This window comes from Amblyomma maculatum, chromosome 7, assembly GCF_055883805.1.
Source record: "Amblyomma maculatum isolate TAMU_Amacu chromosome 7, ASM5588380v1, whole genome shotgun sequence".
NCBI lineage: Eukaryota > Metazoa > Arthropoda > Arachnida > Ixodida > Ixodidae > Amblyomma > Amblyomma maculatum.
Window position 1 is genome coordinate 107965592 of NC_139350.1, and position 21289 is coordinate 107986880.

General features: G+C 46.0%; 1 protein-coding gene across 2 annotated transcripts in view; it reads left to right on the forward strand.

The window, feature by feature from the left end:
- Positions 1 to 12675, forward strand: part of LOC146184300 (transcriptional adapter 1-like) — a 49765-nt gene extending 37090 nt beyond the window's left edge. For both annotated transcript variants that reach the window (XM_084609364.1, XM_084609363.1), the window contains exons 8-9: positions 5855 to 6020; positions 12296 to 12675. In XM_084609364.1, coding sequence (XP_084465490.1) covers positions 5855 to 6020; positions 12296 to 12466 — 337 coding nt within the window. In that variant the 3' untranslated portion in view covers positions 12467 to 12675. The remainder of the gene's footprint in view (positions 1 to 5854; positions 6021 to 12295) is intronic.
- Positions 12676 to 21289: the final 8614 nt, after the last annotated feature.

Below are 21289 nucleotides of genomic sequence, written 5' to 3' on the forward strand. Positions count from 1 at the left end.
GAGATAAAGACTGCCTTGGTTGAAGAGAGTTAAAGGGAGTTCAGCCATGCCCGTGTGATAGCAGTATAAGAGGTTCAGAACTGGGTAGTTCAGAGGACAGGAATGATGGCACGTTGGTGACGTCAGCTGCTGCTACTTGGGAGGCTGCGTAAAGTATCAGAAGTTTGGCTTCGCTAAATGGACCACCTGCGGAGCTCTGCAAGTCGGCTTCTCGACAGAGGCCATTTTCCAATGAAAAGTTCTCGTTACCAGACAGCACTCGTAGTCTTTGTTGAAATGTAAAGAAGCATGCACCTCTTTACGGCGCATTCACAATTGCAAGTCACCAACACCTCGCAGGGATGGAGTGCGACGAATGAGCTCAACCCAGTCACCCTCGCGGAGAAAGGCTTTGGACAACCCCCACCTCCTTCATCCCTTTTTTTACACGTAAAGGGGTGGTATTCAGCCATTGTACCTTTTCGACACCTCTTCCTGAGTCATCTTGAGTCAGCTGGAGACATTCCTGAGTTTACTTAGAATGGCAAACTTCCCTCTGCTCACTTTTTCAAATAATGCGAGAGTGGCATCTGGGAACGAAACCTTTTGGTTGGAATGCCTTGCAAAGAAACTGACTTACAGAGTTCCGCAAGTGGTCTGTTTTGGCATCAGCATTTGAACCATTGTCTTTTAAATAATGTCAATGTATCTACTGCTTTGATCTGAATTTTTTTGTGGGTGGAGGGCCTTGTCTATGAATGGCCTAAACAGTTGACATTTGTCATATTATAATTCATCGTAATACAGTAAAAGCTCGTTAATTCAAACTTGAAGGGGCCGAGAAAATTGTTCAAATTAAGCGGAGTTCGAATTAACAGTCGGGCACTGGAATGAGCGCCATCGTGGCCCACCGTGCTGGCCGAGCCCACATGTTGACTCATTACCATGAGTAAAGAGGGCTAGGCGCTACTGCACGTTTACGGAGGGTGATTCCGATAATTTCTGCAATCGAGCCGCAACGGCGAATGAACGGGACTAATCGGTCAGTCATGCGCCGCAAACAAGAACTGGAATGCATTAGTGTGAGTAGCGAGCTTCAAAACATGTTTATTTACACGGAAAAATAATCGGTAATATGCGTTTGCTTGCGTTTCTTGTGCCGCTACTCCACAAGCATCGACTGCAGCTTGCCCAAGAGTTCCAGCGCAGGATCCGAATTCTCATCGGCAAAGCAGTATCGTGCAGCGAGATCGAGCGCCGACGCTACTTCACATGCACTAGGGGTGGCACCGGATCGTCGCCTTCATCGGACTCTTCATCGCTTTCAGCCGTGTTCGCCACCCGTGAGCCCTGTGGAGCACATGCAGCCACGATTATATCCTCATCACTCAAGGGCCCAGACGTCTCCACACCGTTGTCAACGTCAACGAGAAGGTGACACCCTCCGACAAAGCCGCGTAGCCACGGTCGAGCACGACGGAGTCATCATCAGATGAAGCCTCCGCTACCTCCGCGCTGCATGCTTCTGGGGCGTCACCGAAGCCACACTTGCGGAAAAATTTTTGATAGTTTCCGGCTTGACGGTATTCCACGATGATGCCAGCATGTGGACAGCTCCAAGCAAATCGATGTCGTACGACTTGCCACTGTCCAAACAAAGAAGTCTCTCTAGGAGGTGGCGCCTGTATAGCGTTTTTAAGTTCTGAATAACTCCAAGATCCATAGGCTGGAGCACAGAAGTCGTGCTTTTAGGCAAAAATGCCAAGCGGATTTCTGTCAGTCCACTCACGTCACAATGAGCTGTACAGTTGTCCACGAACATGAGAACATTCCTGTTCTGTGCAGCGAATTTCCTGTCTAGCTTGCGCAGCCAGTCGGTGAAAATTTCCTGTGTCATCCACGACTTTTTGTTTGCGGTGTAATCAACAAGAAGCGTCTTGATGCCTTTAAAACAGCGAGGCTTCTCTGCCTTGCCGATCACCAGCAAGCGGCACCGTTCCGTACCCGTCGCATTTGCGCACATCATGACGGTGATTCTTTCTTTGCTTCTCTTTCCGCCAGCACAAGTGTCGCCTTTGTAAGTGACTGTCTTGTTGGGGAGCATTTTGAAGTACAGCGCCGTCTCGTCAGCATTAAATACATCGCTGAGCGCATAATCAGCAAGGAGTTCCTTCAGTTCACTGGAGACCCACTGTTCACACGTTTCCTTGTCGACTTCAGCTGACTCCCCACAAACGTTTCTAAATGTCAGCCCATGACGCGCCTTGAAACGCGACAGCCAGCCTTCCGACGCGCCGAACTCGCTGATGCCCATTTGGCTGGCAAAGACTGCAGCCTTCGCAGCAATTATGGGCCCGCTTAACAGAATGTTCCGGCTGCAAACTTCTTTTATCCATGCCATTACGGCACTCTCCACTTCGGGATGGGCCGACGTCCGTAGCCTTTTGCGAGAGGGCTCCATAGCGTCTTTACGAAAGGCAGCACTGATCGATTCCTTGTTCCTGAGATACGTTGACAGCGTGCTCTTCTTGATGTCGTACTTTTTGGCTATATCCATCTTGGATAGGAAACCACGTTCCACCTCACTCAAAATCTCCATTTTCGTCTTGAGTTCCTTTGCCGTGTATTTACCGCGGTTTGCCATGGCTGTCACAATCGATGAGTCGTCGCTGGCAAAGCGGTGAGGCAACGAAAATGGTAAAACTTGGACCACCGTGGCACGAACAAATGCACGACACCGACAACTGCATTGTGCACACAACGTGACCGCAGGACAAAAAGAAAAAAGGCTTGTCAAAAGCGCACCCAGCAACCGCGGTGCAGCCAAAACCTGCAACGGCTTGCGCCGGACCGTTGATGTGATGGAGCCTGGCGGCACCCGGCAGCGAAAACCTGCTACGGCATGCACCGGAATGCTCGCTGTGACTGTCGAGTGCGCACCTCGTCTTGCGCGCGTGGTCAGATTTGAAAGATTTTGTTTTTTGCATCTTTAGTAATCTTTCTGCGCATTGTACACGGTATGGGCCGACTTCTGTCTGCGAGGAGCTGTGTGAGCCACGGGCTCCTAGTTCGAATTAACCGTTGTGGATACTGGCCTGTTCGAATTATCGGGCGTTTTCTCCTATTGAAATACATAGGGCCATGCCGGGACCCGAGCGTCAGTTCGAATTAACCGTAAGTTCGAATTAACCGAGTTCGAATTAACGAGGTTTTACTGTACTTCTTATAAGATTCTCTTACATTCTGAAACTGCCCCTCGTTTATGCTCATGCAAATAAGGTTATTTAGTCATTCTTCTATCATGCTGTCGTTCGTGCTGGGGACCATAACAGTAACTTAGGATTTAAAAAAAAAAATGTGCCCGCTAACACTTAATTCTTTGAAATGTGCTTAAATCTGTGGTTTTTTGCAGAAACAGTGGGAACACAAACCTTTTCTATGTGCTTCCAATCTAGTTTGATGCTGCATTGACAAGCATTTTGTGGATTGTGTTAAAAATATAGTATAGGCGGTGATGTAAGCTGCACATTAATTCTTTTGGGACTGTAGAAAAAACAGGCAACCCTGAGGTACCTTGGAAAAAAGCATTTTAATAAATGAAGTGTTTTACATGATTCTGCTGTAACATAGTATACTGGAATATAGCCGTTTTTCAAGCATATACATGATGTTTTTTAGTGCAACAATGTTAAGATTGCCGTTCAGCAGCAGAAAATCCAGTGTAGTCCATCACCACTCTGGCAAGAAAATCCAGATTGGTTGAGAGGGCCACGACGACGCATGGCGTTGAAATTGATTAAAGTATCAGAAGAATTGTGATTATATGATTGCAACTGTGGGGAACGATCTCCCATCGTCCCCTTTAAAGTCGGCTTTCCCCCGCGGTAGTTACTCTAGCTATCGCGGAATGGCGCCAACATTGGTGATTAACATTATATCTATCGAGAGATGGCACCAGCGTCGCGGCAGCACAAGCGCCACCCCTGAGCTCGTCAGCGCGCACGCGGACAAAGCCAACTCCTCTCTCTTCGGCATCGGGACGTGGACGCGAGCGGATGTCGCAGCACTCCGCAGTCACCAGCGAGGCGAAGCCTGAGCCTCACGGGACTTATCCCGCTTGCCCATCTTGTCTGGCCTCGAAGTTTATTCCCTGCCCTAGCGTGGGCAAACGTTCGCCCGTTGCCTTGCTGGTGAGTCAGACGACCTGTATTCATTAGTGTGTTTTATTGCTAGCTGGCGTTGTTGTTATTGCAGCAATAAATGCCTGTTCGTTGTCAGCACGTGTTGTTCCTTTGTTCCCAAGAGCACGGCCCGCAGTGGTCGGTGTGCGCTCGGTAGCGCACGCGATCACTGGGTGGGGTCGGCGGTTGTGACAGTCAGCCGCGATTAAGCGGGGAAAACGTATTTATCCCGCTATTACAACCCCACACAACATGATTCGGATGCCATTGTAGCATGTAAGAATGTAAGTAAATTAATAGTGCAGAAAAGAAAATCGGAGTTGACAATGAAACTCTTCACTCACTGAAACTCTTGGCCTTGCAAATTGTACACGCTGTCCCCAGGCCATCAACAAAACACATTTGTTCAACTTGGTTAAAGGCAGGCCTTTTGTGTCTTGTAGTAAATTAACAAATAATGGAAAATAAAGAAGCCAGTGTTGGTGTTGGCAAAGTGATATGGAAAGGCAACCACAGGTAGCTGAAGCAAACCATTAATGCTATCTTATCACATACCCTTTACATGGAGTTTGTGTCACCCTAATTTAGTTCAAACTATTATGTTATACATGACATGAAGGAAAAAATATCTGTAGACTTGCTGAAAAAAAAAAAACAGTTCAAAAAGGCATGAATATAAAAAGCTAATAGAATAATTCAGAATATACAAGACATGCCGCAAAATTTGGCACACAGCAAGTTCTTCATTTTTTTTTTTCTTGTTTGTCTGGAACCAGTGGCCACCACCCTGTTCCCATGGTGGTGGTTGCAAATCTGACAGACATGCCCAATCTTTCTAACCACACCAACAAATTGCAGTAAAACCAAGCCACTGAGTAAATAATAGTATATTATGTGGTGGAGGACATTTTGAAAATGTGTGCCATTATTGTAACATTGCTGATTTGCAAAAAAAAAAAAAAACATGTTTGCAGCTTGGTCTTCTTTTGCACAACTTACAGCTCTTGTGTTCATGATTTTTTTTTTTTTTGCTTTATCGTCGGCACATTTTGTGAAATGTGGCAGAGTGCGAGCTGGTTTATCATAATACATAACTGGTTTGTCTCAGTTGCCATAAGGTAATTGGCTCAAAGAGCTCTTCTCTGAAAGATAGGTGGTCAAAGCCAACTCGATGTGATTGAAAGAGCTTTGCACTTAGGTTTTTCACGGATAAGCCACCACACATACCAAAGCTTTCTCTGTTGTCGATACCCCATCTAATAGAGATAAAACAGGGAGAACAAATAGTGAGCCAATGACGCTACTCATGACCAGGCTGAAATTGAAGGTATGCCTACATTACCGCTGAATTCTTGGTATGTCCTGATGAGATGCGATGCCATTTTGTTTGCATTTGAGACCTCCGCGCTTCAAATAATTGTCTACAACGTTACCCCATGCCGAAAAAACAAAAAGTGAGGTACACAGAAACTGAAACTGCCCATGCCAAAATACCTCTCGGGAGCTGCTACATGCTCAGACGCATGGAAATCTGAGTTGGCATGCGATTTGTGATTGTTATTTGTTATCTCATGTGATTTGTTAAATGGCAAGTGGTTAAGCTTATTGGACTTGTGAGGATATGAGCAGATAGGAGCAAAGTGTGCCTCGGCAGCACAGCAGTTGCTAAGCCGCCGCCCTGTTGTCTTCTGCAGAGTGGCCACAGCAGTGGCGCAGAACGGAGGGCATATGCCATCTGCAATTCCAGATTTGGACATCGCTGACTGCGCAGCAGCCCTGGAAGTGGCTGCTGATCCTTGTGACAGCGATCGGCCACCCTTTAAACCCATCTCCGTGGCTGACTGGGTAGAAACACTGCAGGTACGCACTTTTCTCTTAATGGGCTCTGGACTGCCATTACAGCAAGGTCACTGCAAGCCTCAAGTGTCAGAATTGCAGTGATGGAAGCGCTGCTGCTCCAGCTCGTGCCCAACAGGCAACTTAATTACACCAAGTGTGCTCCAAAGGCATAGCTACATGCAAAAAAAAAAGAAAATAAATAAACATTAGACCAGCTGAGAATGAAATATGTAAGTGTGCCATTGCACACCCTTCCTTTATTCCAAGCTAAAAGTCTACTTCTGGAACTCTCTGTGCCTGTTCGCTGGTGCACTTCCATGCATATCCTCTCAGTTTGCGATTTATGATCTTATGTTTGAAGTTATGCGTGCACACATGTTGGTGCACTTCCTTTCATGCTGGCCACCCACTCCACTGTTTGGCCGGATGGGCTGCTGCACGAATAGTCTCCTCTATTTGTGCACATAGCAGCATTTCAGTCTCCTCTGAAATGCTACCTCAAGAGTGACGCACACCATGGTTCTGGTTTGTCAGGAACTCACAGAAAAAGACCAGTTATCCACACCTTTCACTTCCCTCTGTATAAGACGAGCTAATGTCCCGCTGATCAAAAACACTTTGGTTACTCGGACTTATCGATGACAGTAAGCTGCAGTTTCTCTGACCTGACAGTGTCGCAGCTAAAGCTACTTAGTTCTAGGCTGGACTGAGTAGTTTAATTCAAATTGTTGAAATTAACTAGCTTTCACTGTAATATCGACCAAGTGGCCTTGGCCAAATTGAGAAATTTTAAGTATGGGCGTTCAGCTTACTACTGGCCTGCAGTGGCAAAAGCATGCTGATTACATTGTGAAGAAAGCTGCTGGTGCCAAGTATTTCAAGAAGTGATTTTAGCCATTTACCCAAACACTTAAAGCACGGTTATATAGTATGGTGGCTGTAGGGGGAAAGTGTGATGGCCGGGGCTGAAGGGCTGCTCAGAGTAGTGATGACGATGACAGATGGCGCTACAGGACGCAGGTGTGTTGGCGGCGGCTCATTTCGCGCCGATATGGGCAGGGTTTTGTGCTGTCGCCTAGCCCCTTTGTTTTCTGCCAGCTAAATCATGTTCGTGTGTTCTGCATGTACAGTCGCGAGCAAAAGTGCTATACAACACTCAGCCAGTGAGAGAGCTCGAGAAAATTGCATCGAAGCGCCATCTAGCAACAGTGTAAGGGACAGTGACAGTGACACATGCATGTGGATAAAATAGGGCACTGCCACTATTGTCTCGAACTTAGATAGCAGTTGCAAGACGAAGTTGGCATGCAGTTTTCTCGACCTCCGCCACCGGCTGAGTGTTGTATACCACTTTTGCTCACGACTGTACAGTTACTTTTTTAACATTATAATGTTAAAAACGGCGGCTGGCGTTGTAAGCGAAAATTCCCGAGCATGGCTGGCACTGGAAGTCGACATGGTTGCACACTGACTGAGCGTAGGCCGTAGGGTTGCCTCATATTAACGTTTGGCTGGCACCTCGGGCCGCTCCTTCTATGAGGGAGGTTATATCTGAATCAGCCTGTCAGGTCACTTGTATTCATGCTCCCCCTCGGCCAAGCAGGCACGTTAATATGGCTTGGTTGAAGCGGGGCTTTTATGCGAGGTGGTAGCCTATAGTATCGCGTCATACCCTTAAAGGCGGAGCTGAAGTGTCCCCCATAATTGTTTGTTTTGACTTGAGAAGTTTGGACGGTCCTCGAATGCTACATGCAGTTTACAGTTTACACTGCCAACAGGGTAGCACCACATCTTGCGTGATTTCAAAATCAAGTAAAAATGTGGAGTATAACAAATAAAGTCACCACAGCTGAAGAATCAAGAGAACAAAGAGTAAACCTTTATTTCAGGCAATGTCATGGAAAAGTAGGCTGGCCTACTTGACCCTTCTGAGCTTCAGGTGCTTCTGGCGCTCTCTTTGCAGTGCTTTGTCTTTGTTTAATGACTTTGTGAACAAATGCAGCCTCGTGATCACAAAGAATATTTACAATGTGCCTCGCAACTAACTTGCTCCACGTGTACAGTGCTCAGAAATTGTATAAAATAATGAATGCTGAAAGTTTAAAGCTGAAATGTTGAATGTTGAAAGTGTAAAGCGAAACTTGATCAGCTTTGGCAGCAGCACATATGCGATTTCCTCTCCATCCTGCTCACAAACAGTGAAGCAAACAGTGTCAGGCTGTGTCGTCAAGCAAAGCTTGTTCCAGCAAGTTAAGATTTTCATAAAAATACTGTATCTCTGCTTCTTGCAAAATTGTCGTCCTGTGCAGCTGGAATGGCTGCGATAGAAGCACCAGCGTCGTGCTGGCTTGGCATATGTGTGTTGGCTGCCGTGTGCACTTTTCTTTGTTTTGATGGGGGTGCTTTGTGTACGGGGCTTTCTCCGTAAAATACTTGGGGTCATCCGGAAATACTGTGGGAGCCAACGTTACTAGATCCTTTCCAGTTCTCAAACTCCCTCCGCGGCGGCCGTCGATGCGTGGCCCCTTTGCGTTTCCTCTCACCAGATGGCGCGGCGGCCACAGTTAGCCCGACACCCCGAGCAGCGCAACGCGAAGCGCTTACGGCTTGCCTGGCAAATCGCGTAGTTTGCCTTAACATTGTGACATGCATTGCGTTGCGCATATGTTTGCTACTCATTAGGGCTCTATTAGACATTGGGGAGAGGCTATAATTGAGCGGAATGAACTTGAGAAAGCATAAGCGGCGAAGCTGCCTGGAACAAACTTTCACTGCCGCTCTTTGCGTGCAGTAATTGCTGAAAACAAGAAATAAGCAAAGGAAGCTGCTTCTCTGAGTGGTGTAAGCGCATTTATTGTGAGGCACAAAGAACACACAAACATATTTCACTTGGTCAACATTCCTTTACACAGACAAGCTTTCTTACTCATGATGGCGGCTTTCACACATGCACGGTTTCTAGGTGGTGGTTCACATTCCTCGCATAAAAGTGAATGCGCGTTACGATAAAAAAAAATACAAGAGTTGGAACGTGTACCAGCCGTGTTAGACTACAGTCATCCAGGACCTTCCAAAATAGGTCACCACAGAGACCTTCCTCATCATGTGAAAGCGAAATTGGCTCATTTGCAACTCTTATAAAGTGCAGCATCTTCCTGCTGGGTTGCCTCAGGCTTCCTTCTTTGAAGCGCCTATATGTGGTGAAATATGCATCGGTACCTACTACTGGAGCTTCTGAACTTATGTCGTCCTGCTGCCAAAACTGGCAATCTGCGCGCTTGCCGACTTTATATACTACATATCGAGCTAAGCAGTATACAACACTGTCCTCTACAGAACCTCTGTAGTAGCTGTGTTCATCACTCGTTTGTTCAGGAAGGAACAATGGAAACGAAGTAATTTCTAACAACCTAGCCTCAATTTACCTTGCAGTTGCAAAGCCTGTTCGAGCGATATGCCTTTTCAGCGGTCTTCAATATTTCTTCCACACCTACAAGTACAGCCCTTAATTCCCCTTGAACACTTTCACGCAGTGCTGTTTTTATAGGTGTGCACAAGCTCAGCAGGCGAAATATCTGCGATAAATTCACGACAGTAGGATGGGATTCATCACCTCAAGTGAACGTGCCAGGCCAAAATGCTGCTGAAAACGAAAACAAGCATTATAGAGTAAACGTGCGCATCAGTAACTTTAAAGGCAAACTGAAACAAAGCCATTCTGTTACCCAACGGGTCGTGTTTAAGCTTGACGGTCAATATGTCAATTGCGCCCTTGTCGAATAGGTAACTGATAACGTCTAGCGTCGATGACAATGTGACACATACTCCGTTGTCATTTGCGAGGCAAACAGCTTCGTTCCCTTTTCGACTGCGTTTTGCTCAGTCGTGTTCGAAAGGTTTCGAAAGGTACTTCGGACAATTTGGGAAGAGGCTAGGTATGGTATCGTCTTTTATTGCCCGATTTTCACGTGGTATTGTCACCAGATTCCCACAAATTTTGCGCTTGAACACTTTCGAAATATCCGCATCGTGGAAATGGAGGTCGCAAATTGAACACGAGCTCGAAAGCTTTTTGTCACGCCTTGGTACTGCGCGCTCCCATAGCTGCAGGCGTCCAGTGTTGCGGGGCGGCCTGAGAAAAAATTCTCTTCTCTCCAACAGATTGCACAGAACCGTAGCCGTTATTACAATCCGGCACGAAACAGCGCGACATGATTCACTGTCACACACTGCGCGACAACTGCGCATATAAAAGCAAACGCTCTCAGACGTGCACGCTGCTGCAGGACAAGCCCGGCACCCACCACAACGTGCTGTTCGCTACGTTCGCTGCGCCTAGTAGCACGTTGATGCCAAAAACAACGTTATGCTGCTATTCGCCGAGCCACGGCCCGTTTGAAGGCACTGTCTGGGCAAACTACGTCGCGCGCGCCCCCGCGCGTAGCGTAACGAAGAAGCGTCAGGCGGCACGCCGGAGTTTGAGAACTGGAAAAGTATCTAGTAACGTTGGTGGGAGCAGCGTTGTCTTTCAGGTTGGGCTGATCGCGTCGAATTTCAACCACCCTTCCGCCGATCACATATGCTGAAAAGTCCTCTCTGTAAGCTTCTCCTCGAAGTGGCGCTCACATACTACACGATTTGAAGTAAGCTCCTTGTCGGCTCTCTTTATATTTCGAGCCCATAGTTTTCGCCGCGCTGCTTGCATCGGTGCTCGAAAAAGGGAAGCCTTCAGTGAACAGGATCTGTATTCATTTTTGTATCCCAGTACAAAGTATGTTCGTGCTTTCGAAGCCATGACAAGCTCTTCTCGTATAATACTACATCACTGTAATAAATAAAAATTCAGCACCACAGAAACGCGAGAACAAGAGACACTGGGTGAAACACAACCCACGTGGGCGCAACAGCAAGCGAAGGCAACTGCGCCTGGCTGGCCTGGCCGCGCGGCCGCGCGGCGTCTGTGGCCATTCGTTGCACACCAGCCGCATTGCAGCGCCTCTACCGGCTCCTCAAATTTTCATCGCAGTTTCACACTCTCCCGAGCAAGGCGCGCATACCCTCGCCCGTCACACTACCCCCTACAGCCGCCATAGTTATAGTATTTTACTCACGTCTGAACAATAACTGAATATGCATCTTCCTGTTGGGACCGACATGCACAATAGCTTGAATAAAAACTAGAAAAGATTCAAAACAGGGCAGTCCACTTCATTCTTGAAAATTCTGACAGAACATTTAGCATGTCCAAAAGCAACAAATGGCTGGACTCCAAAACTCAAAGAAATGTCAGATTGAAATTTTTACATGATATTTATCTTTTTAAAAGTAGTATAGACAATATCTTAAGCTGCCATCCTATGGAGGGCAGTTTAAGACTTTACCAACTTCTTTTTAAAGGTGACATTCTCTGTTGTCAGTGGAATGCTTTGATGCCACATATTGTGAATATTATATCAGTTGATGTCTTTTAAGCATTAAGTGCATGGTTTCATTTCCTATGCCATTTGAATGACCCCTTGCTGTAATGTCTGCTATGGTGAATCAGGTATGAAATAGATAAGTAAATAAAATCGCTTATGTTATCCTCATGAGTGCACGTAGACAAAATAAAGCGGATTGGGAAGGTTTCAGGAAAGTGCCGTATTGTGCCACTGAAAGAAAGGCAGAAGCATCGAAGTTCGAGATATGACAAAGTTTTCTGAAAACGAGTATTACTTTGTTATGCTGAGCGTTGACCGTGTAGTGTCATTGAGTACCTTTGAACATGAACCTTTTTAGTTGTTTTTTTTTTTTTTTTTTTCAGAAGTAGTTGATCTTGTATAGGCACTGGATTGCCATTTTGGCTTGCACAAATAGTTTGAGAGGCTCATAAAGTGCAGGAATTTTTATCACGCTCTCTGTACTGTCTCAGCAAGGTTGACAGGAGATAGGTGTAGTCTCAATGCTCTTCTGGTGCCTGCGAGGACCGCTTGGAGCAGGAAGTTTAGCAGACTGGTGTCAATTACAAAACTATACAAAGCACAATAGTACACTTGAGCCCGCTGTAGTTTGCTGCGAAGCTAGCGTAGACTGTGAGAGCCGATGTGTGAGGAAGAAAAATTACAAAGCACTTGGCAATGTAAATGAGCATTTATGGCAGCAGTGCTGCGAAAGAGCAAGAACTGGGCCTAGTTGATTGGGTGTTTTTCTTTTTTTCACTCTGCCTTGTGTATGTGTCTTAATGTCTCCCTTAAGTATTTTGTGCTGCAAGGAAGGCAGCTGCCGCCATCCATCATCTCTTAATTCTGGCATTTCAGATAAAGCGTAGTCTCCTGCCATCACATACGGTGTACGCGAGAGCCTTGGAGAACGGCCTGGCCTCCCAGTGGCATCCAAGCCATGAGGAGCTGCGGCAGGAGGACATCCATGGCCAAGAGGAGGCCTTGCGGGCACAGCTACTCGAACAGCAGAGGAACATGGCCTGGTGACAACTGGCTGCACCTTCAGGGCTTTGGCTGCAGCTAAATTTTGGGCTCGTGCATGCAGACAGACAGGTGCTTAACAAGCTTGGACTAGTTGATCCATTTTCGCAAAGCCGTAGCCAAACAGAAGATAAGGGATAAAGACGAGATGCTGGTCCTTAGGTTGATGGTGCGCTTTTAAAGAATTTCAAACCGTGCAAACTTTTTTTTTTTTTTCTGCGAGTCGTATGTAAAGATCGGTGAGTGACTAGTTTCCCACGTTTCTTCGTTGAGCTGAAAGTGAAAGGCAATAACGTACTTATCAAGGCCCGCTTCGTATCCTCATTTGTCACTGTCTCCTCGTTTGTTGTTCGCTCCCAAACCAGTTGTGGGAGGACCCACCCTTGTTGTATGTATACACACGTCAGTGGGTTATTTGTGAGCAAAGAGTGCGCCCTCTCTTGCCCTGAACAACAAGAACAAAGAAGATGCCGCTGCTTCCTCGGCATAGCAGGAGCTGGTGTCAGGCTGTCGCATGTTTCTTGACTGCCTTCTGCCTTAGCAACACAAAAGATGCTCTCCTGAATTCCCCAAATAGCCAAGAGGCCTTTGGCATTTATATAGGATATCCTGGTCAATCATTCATGCTCTTCGGTCTGTCTGCATCAATTCTGCTGGTTTTATTCTTGTAACAATATCCCAACTCACTCAGCTTTCTACTCTACTGAGTCTCCAAGCAGACACAGTTGAGCACTTTTGTAACGAACTTCACGGTCGCACGGATTTTGTTTGTTGTATCTGAAGTTCAAAGTAAATGGACTGCCCTATTTGAGCTCCAAAAATTCATAGTTTGACAAGAGTGGCATCTGTTTCTTTAGGAGGGTACTTGTGGATGTTTGTTTCCTCAAAGCAGACTGTACTGAGCTTTCTGGCCGCGATGCTTTCTGGGGACCACCTGCTTTAGGAACGCAATCATAGTGGTAATGATTGAGGCATTCACGGAATCTGGCGGTAGGTCGCTTACCACGTCCTCGATTCTCAACCAGGAAGCAGCCAGCGACAACATTAGCCTAACGCATGTTGATTCTCTACATACCTGTTATCTGTGGGCGCAGCAGCAGCTCTGAAGGCAGGCAATTGACTGTGCAGGCAGCACACACCATGGACTGGGTGGGCCAGCAAGACATTCCTCATGACTAGTAGTTGTCAAATCGGTGGTGGTGGTTGAGGAGCACCAGTGTGCATAAAAGGCATTAGAAATCGCTGTGTAGCAGTTTAAAGTGAACTAAAACTTTTCTGTCATATATTAAAGGTGCAAAATATTATTTGCGGCCATGCTGCAGCACCCACACCATCAAGAAACAGTGAACCCATAATGATCGACATTTACAGGCAGGGCAAGGCCATGACCGAGAGTACAATGGCTTTCCGCAGCAGCCTGCGGGTCAAATAAGTTCGCACCAAAATTATACTATATTTTTAACAGAACTCAAGTAATAGAACTACTTCAGTCATGCACACATTATTTTTCTCATTGCTTGTTTACGCTGCATACAATCAAACCTCGTTATAACGAATACTGATATAGCAAATTATCGGATAAAAAGAAACCAAAACCAAAGTTTGGTCGATCTATGGTATATTTCTGTGGGAGTTCTTTCTGTACAACGAAACGAAAATTTCAAAATTTGACGCTAGATTGGTTATAACGAAGCAGTTCTTTTGCATTAAAACAGCAAAAAATGCGTAAAGGAGCTGGGAAAAAAGCATCGAGAAACGCAATTTTTCAATCATTCGAATAGCCTGCTGCAGAGGTGTGTTTAAATTGCCCGGTGCCGCATCATTTAGTGGCGGCAACAAAAACTACCGCCAACGGCTTATGGCTTCAGAGATTATACCCCCGCGCGCGGTGATCTCTAAGGTCATGAGCGGCCATGGCGGGACTCAAGCGGCGTCACTGAAGTGTGTTTAAATCACTCACGCGTTCGTGTGCCTCGTCATCTAGTAGCGGCGACAAAAACAAGCACCAACGGCCCTTGGCCTCCGAGATCACACCTCCGTGCATGGTAATCTCGGAGGTCATGAACGGCCGTGGCTGGACTCGAGCGTCGCCGCCGCCTCCATTGCTGCTCAAGTCCTGCCATGGTACGGCTGACAGGCATGTGACTGACATGTCATCACCATTGCCTCATCATGGCGTGAGCCTCCTATCGCACTTCTGCCACTGCGACTGACCCATGCGCGTGCGCTACACTCAATGAGTTTGTTGGCTCCATCACGCCAATTGTATGCGGAGGCAGCATCTCTTCTTGGCATTAATTTTTGCTCTCCGACACGGAACAAAAAGCGAAATTTCATGTTTATACCAAGCTTTTAATTGTGCGTTTTTGCACCTTTATGTTGTCCATATTAATGTGCATTTTGTTTTGTTTTAATAGCAAACATATTTACGGGAATTTGGGCATGTACTTTTGTAACGAATATTGGATATAACGAACAAATTTTCGCACCACATACTACTTTGTTATAATGAGATTAGACTGTATCTGGAGTCTAGAGTATACACGTGGCTTGAGATCGAATGCGAATGAGTTTATTTGATGGCGAATGTCATTGGAACCTAATGACGTTTGCTAATGTTACAGGGGTGTTTCTCCAGCTTGTGAGATGTTCTGCAAGTATGCTACTTCAGGCACCATTTTGTTTCACTTGTTCCGAAGTTCACATTTTACCGTGTTGCCAGCTTCTAAGTACTCCTGAATTCAAGGAGCCATCCTTTCATGCTATGTGAACATTCATGTAGCAGGACGTTCAATATTTATTTCTGGTACACAACTCTGATAGCAAGATTTGCACATGCTTTCAAGCCATTCACTCTGGGCAGCATTCAGAGCAATCGTTGTACTGATCCTCTCCATTTTCATTGCGCATCTTCACTGCAGGTTCTGTTTGCTTCCTTTCAAAAACTTTTTCACTGTTTTTTGGCCATTTGCAAACTTGTAATCTTGAAAATTACGAGAAATGTGTCTGCGCGATCTGTTCAGCTGATTTTTGAAGTGAAAGCTTCACTACGCCATGTAAAGCCAAGGTCACCACCATGCCGGGCGCAGGCTACAACTGCGCATGCACCCTGTCTTCTTCTTCTTCCCTTCTGTCTTGTCATTTTCCCAATATTCTTGCTTCCCATCTCCTTCTTCTTGTTAGCCTCTTCCAAATCTTGCTCCATTTGACCGGCTTCTTCTGTAAATAAGGAGCTTTACCACGTGCAACCATTAGTAACGAAGCTTTCGCTTAATCAAGCTAAGCCATCAGCAGTTTTTATAGCAAGCTGGATGTCGTGAATGGTGGTAGAGCTTTCGCTTTCCATTTAGCATCCATCTGCTAGTCAAATTGGAGGTTAGTTTGCTACAGGGATTCGAACTGACGACATATATGTGCCTCCAGTTAATATTGTCACGGGACCAGGGCCGGCTTGCACGATAAAGTCCGAGCGAAGTCCAGACTTAAACGGTGTCTTCAGAAAGACCAAGCTTATTTAAGACGGCTCGTGTTCCGAACGTCGAACGCTTCGGGTTCATGTTCACCAGAGTGGCTTCCCAGAACGGCCTCGGCAACCACTTGGGGCATTTTTACTCGTAACACAATCTTAAGCCGCAAAAAGCAATGGCACGGATTTTACACAACGCAAAATTGACAGAATGTGTACATCTTACAGCAGGGACAGTGCCAGCGCATCCCTGTATTTCCCTAATTTCGCTACTTAGACACCTGGCGTCCTTGTGTCTTAACCAAGACAGCACTAGAGTCGTAATCATACAAGCGACTTATTCAAGTCAGGACTGAAGCCCAGTCTTGACTCCAGTCTTAAGCGGCCATGCTAGTGGCCTATTCTTTAGACTCCAGTTAAGTCTGGACTTAGCTAAGACAGTCTTAAGATTGTTTTGTGCAAGCGGGCCCAGGTCTTAGCAGAAGTCACACAGCGGCAGCGAGCCAGGTCAGGCCAGCGGCTTAACAACAAAACTTTGTCTCGAGGAGCCCAAGCACTCGCGAAAGCCCAAAGCGACGACGAAGAATGCGCCATGTCAGTATGCTGTCCATTGTGATTGTAGGTGTCCACCAGATACTGCGTGTTCCTTTCCCCGAAAACCAAACCAACTAAAGACATTTAACAATTTGCCAAACTTTGTGCCACTCTCTCAATACCAAAAATTTGTGGAATGTAGAGGTTGTTTTAAAGGCGTGCAATTGTGCCTACTCTTAAGGTGAAGCTTAAGCATCCTCTTAATTTTTCGTAATTATTAATGGGCAGTATAGTTCAAATTATCGAACGTCAATATTACCTCGTGAAAGCTCATTGAGTTGCCTTTCTGGTTTCGCACATTTCATAAAATGGCATCTGTAACAATTATTACACGTCAAATGCTGATACTGCTTGTGCATTTGATAATGTTGCAGAAATTAACATTGTTTTGGCGTCATTGTTGTGCATAACAGTGTCACTATTTAAACCTTTGTGAAATGATCTTCAGTGAACAAGATCTTCGACGTAACAAAGTATTATGACTTGGCACTATACTCCATTTCATACATCAGGTGCAACGCAGCAAAAGCTACGCAAGTAGTCTGCAAGAAAAAAACTGGAGGCGTATCACTACGCACTCGTTTTGTAGCCGAGTGGTTCCTGCGGAAACGGGCTCTATTCCGAGCAAACACATTTGCAATAACTTGCTTCGCATGCCTAGACATCTTCGCAGTGCGGATCTCATAGAAAAAATGCGCACCGAAGAACCATTTTCTCAAAAAGAGATGCGCAGCGCGGAGGACACAGCCAGCGCCATCTTGTGGCACAGCTGGCAAGATTGTGGTGCAGCGAAAATGCGACACGAACGAGAACGACATCAAAGCATACAAATTCACTGAATCCGATCCTTTCTTCCTAAAAAAGGTGCTCTTTATGAAGTTGATGGCAAATGTAAGATGTAATAAGTTTGCAGACAAAATAACTATTATTTCCTCTCGTCAAGAGCAGGCACTATTTTTCATCGCGGATGCGGAGAGAGCAAACAAGGGCTGTAGCTTTGGCAGTATTGCACTTGATGTATGAAACGGAGTATAGTACAGTCGAATCCACTTATAACAATATTCAAGTGCCACGAAATTTCCATTGTTATAACCGATAATTGTTATAAACGGTTGTGCATAATAGTGTCACTACGTTTAAACCTTGATGAAACGATCTTCAGTGAACAAGATCTTCTACGTAACAAAGTATTTTGACTTGGTACTAGTATAATACCATTTATTTCTAGGTTCAGTATAGCGAAGTAAATTTTACTGCACTTTCGGTGTAGTGAAATTTCGTTGCTGGCTCTAGGTCAACCTGAGGAAAAAAATGCACCGGAAGTTCAAAGGGTTGAAAGTGTGCACCAATGCATGCAATGCCTGCGGCACCACCTGGGTCAGCACGGGCAAACTCACGAACATGGTGTTTGGACAAATCCACTAGGCAGAACAAGCATCTGCTCAATACTCGGTGCGGCCAGCAAGACCAGACACAGCTTATGCAGATCTCATGACGATCTTTCCCAAATCAAATGCCAAATGCTGCGTGCCGCCTGTGCCCAAAGACAACTGCACTGAGATTATCATGTTTATCTCTTCCCTTAAAGCTCGATAAAAGGGCTGGAAGGGTCTGCACACCTGTCCCCCTGACAACCTCACTTCCTACTCAGATGCTGCGCGCGTGCGAACAAAGACGCACTTACTTGCAATCACGGGTAAAGGCGACAACATGCGCCATGCACCTGGGTTCAGTCACTTGATGTGATGTGGGCCATTGTTGTCGCTGTTGCCGACACAGAGGAAGTGAGGCAGAAAAGCTGCCATGGCCACTGGCCTTCATTTCCCTGGCTCCATCCCGCTCGGCCGAATGCGCCGTTGAATCGATGACATGATCGGGGACTTGCAGTTCAGAAGGGCGTGTCGGGCACATCGTCCTCATCTTTCTCGTAGCATTCACTTTCACCATTAATTAACCCCTTAAAGGGACACTAAAGACAGCCAAAGATGGTATGAAAATCTAATAAACTACATTTGGTGACACTGTCGCCGCATATCCGGCAGCAAAAAATCGAATAATTGCTGAGATATTGCGATAAGAAGTAGAGGTTTTTTCTTGTTCCCGCCGGTTGAATTCAAAGTGTGGCCTCCAACTACGTAGTTGGAGTTGAGTGGCGCACACTATGACGTAAGCGGAGACTCCGTGATAGCTAGCGAGCCGGCGCGGCCCGCGGCGTCGCATCCCTCAAGGGCCAACTTGGCAACAGCGTACTCGCAATGACGGCCTCAGCCGAAATAAATAAAACGATGAAGAGAGTAATTTACCGAGCGATGGCCCCATAAAGGAAGAAAAAAAAACATAGAGCGCTTGTAATGCACAATATTTTACATGTTTCTCAAGCTTTTGCGCTCCTTCTTGCACTGTGTAAAGGGTGTTGCACAATTAGACGCGCGCTGTAGAATGCTTCTCCCAGCTAAACCGCGGAATCCTTGCAGTTCAGATTTCGCACAGAAATCACATTTTGTCGCTAGTATTTTTTAATACTAAATTTGTTTAGGGTACTTGCCTGATTCGATCAGAAGAAGTAAAATATTCCCATCGCCTGCGGCGGCGGCGACGCCAGACAAACCGCTGCCCCAGCGATGGGACTGGTGGCGCCACCTCATGCTGCTTACAACAACTTTGTAGCAGGAAAAGAGGGGGCGAACGTTTCTGGCAGAAGGTTTGAGTTGTTGTAAGCAGCATGAGGTGGCGCCACCAGTCCCATCGCTGGGGCAGTGGTTCGTCTGGCGTCGCCGCCGCCGCAGGCGATGGGAATATTTTACTTCTTCTGATCGAATCAGGCAAGTACCCTAAACAAATTTAGTATTAAAAAATACTAGCGACAAAATGTGATTTCTGTGCGAAATCTGAACTGCAAGGATTCCGCGGTTTAGCTGGGAGAAGCATTCTACAGCGCGCGTCTAATTGTGCAACACCTTGTATAAACAAACCGAGCCCTCGGTCGTCGCAACGCTTCCTGACATGTTTACATACAAATAAGATTTAGTTACCAGCAAAATAGTGTCCTCGCTGCTGCGCTTGTCAGTTTTGAAGCTTCGCCGCACTTTTTTCCTTCAAGGTTTGTGCTACAGCTCCGTGTTCAGCGAAAATTACGTTCACGGTAGCAGAACATGACCGAAGTGCCGGCGCCACTACATTTGCCAGCGCTGTGAAATTCCACATGTTAAAATGGATCCAGTGCACAATATAGTGCGCATAGGCATCCAAAACATTAGCTGCAAGACGTGAGAGCAGGCAGCATGCGCCGATGATCAAGAAGTTGTAATTTTTACACCGACAGCAGAAACACTTTATTGTAAATGGGGTTATGACATAAAAACTAGAAATATTTCCAAGGTTATCGTGGCTCGGCGGTTAGCGGCGAGCGTTACGGAGCAAGCAGCAGCGAGTTCGAGTCTCACCTCTTCTGTCATTTTTTTTTTTTTTTTTTACAAATCGACTTTTTTAAACTTTTTGTAATGTATTTCTGGTGCTTCGTTATTTTTAGTTTTTACTTTTTACCCGAGGCCCTTTTTGTCGCCGGGCGACGAGCGCAATATATCGACGCTCTCCTTGGTATGAGCGGCAAGTATGCCCCTTTTGTTTACGACGCCTGCAAATAGCACGTTGAAGGCCTTGTTGACGCAGTATATGTTGGTCAGATGTGCCATGATTTAGTGAACAATTGAATGATAATGCGTTTTTCCTTCGGTACTTAGCATATGTATGCTTTTCGTGGCGTACGTAGCTGCAGTTAAGCGGTCAGGTCGCAGTCGAAGCGGCAACGGCGGCGATATGTTGGCGCAGAAGTGTGAACGAAGGAGTGTGTCGGCGGTAGCGGATTTGGCTCGCTCGTGCCTCCGAATGCTCAAATGGGAACCATCAAGGCGCATCTGCTGCTCCAAGCTCGTAATTCAGGCGCTGCAGGTTCAAACAAACTATCCGAGTGCGCACGAAATGCCTGAGCCGAAACATAACCAAAACTGAAGTGGGCGCCTGTGGCGCCTCCAAGTATATTTTTGTATTTGCCTTGCAACGTTTACGTTGCCTTTTCGCCGTTGTTTACGTATGATAAAAGCGTGTTATCATGTTTGAGAAAAAACGTACTACAGCATTCAAACATGCAACGTAATTCGCATTTGTCAGCCTCCGAGATCCCTAGCGCGTCACGTGATTTGTAGTTGCGAGCCTCGGCCGTTTGGCTGTGGTGGCGATACCTGTATTTCTGTTATTCTTCTTTACTACCTTATAACAGCTCTGTTTTCAGTAAGAGTGGTCTTTTTGTGAACTGGCATTCTATCGATGCAAACCCACTTCCTTTCTCTCTTTAGTGTCCCTTTAAGGTGGCGGTCCCACTCCGGCGGTGAAGAGACGACCTTTTTGGTGATATTCATAGGCCTACTGCGCCTCACTCGTTTAGTTTATAAATGTGACTTTAATATATTTGTAAAGTTTATTTCCTCTCCTTTCTAATGGTGCATTTGGTTAATAAATAGCTGCAACGATGTTTAAGCTGTAAAGGAAAACACAAAGGTAAGAAACGGCTTTTCAGCTCTACTTGTCTCAGGAAAAGCAAAATTGTGCAAAATCTTTTGCACCTAGAAAAACACCGTTCTAGATCTTTTGAGATTAGATGTTAATGAGCAAAGTTAAGCATTTTTATTACTGTGTATCGCATAGTTTATTAGCCACGCGCCTGTGAAAAGTGTATAAAACAGGTAATTATACATACAATAACGTTCAAGATA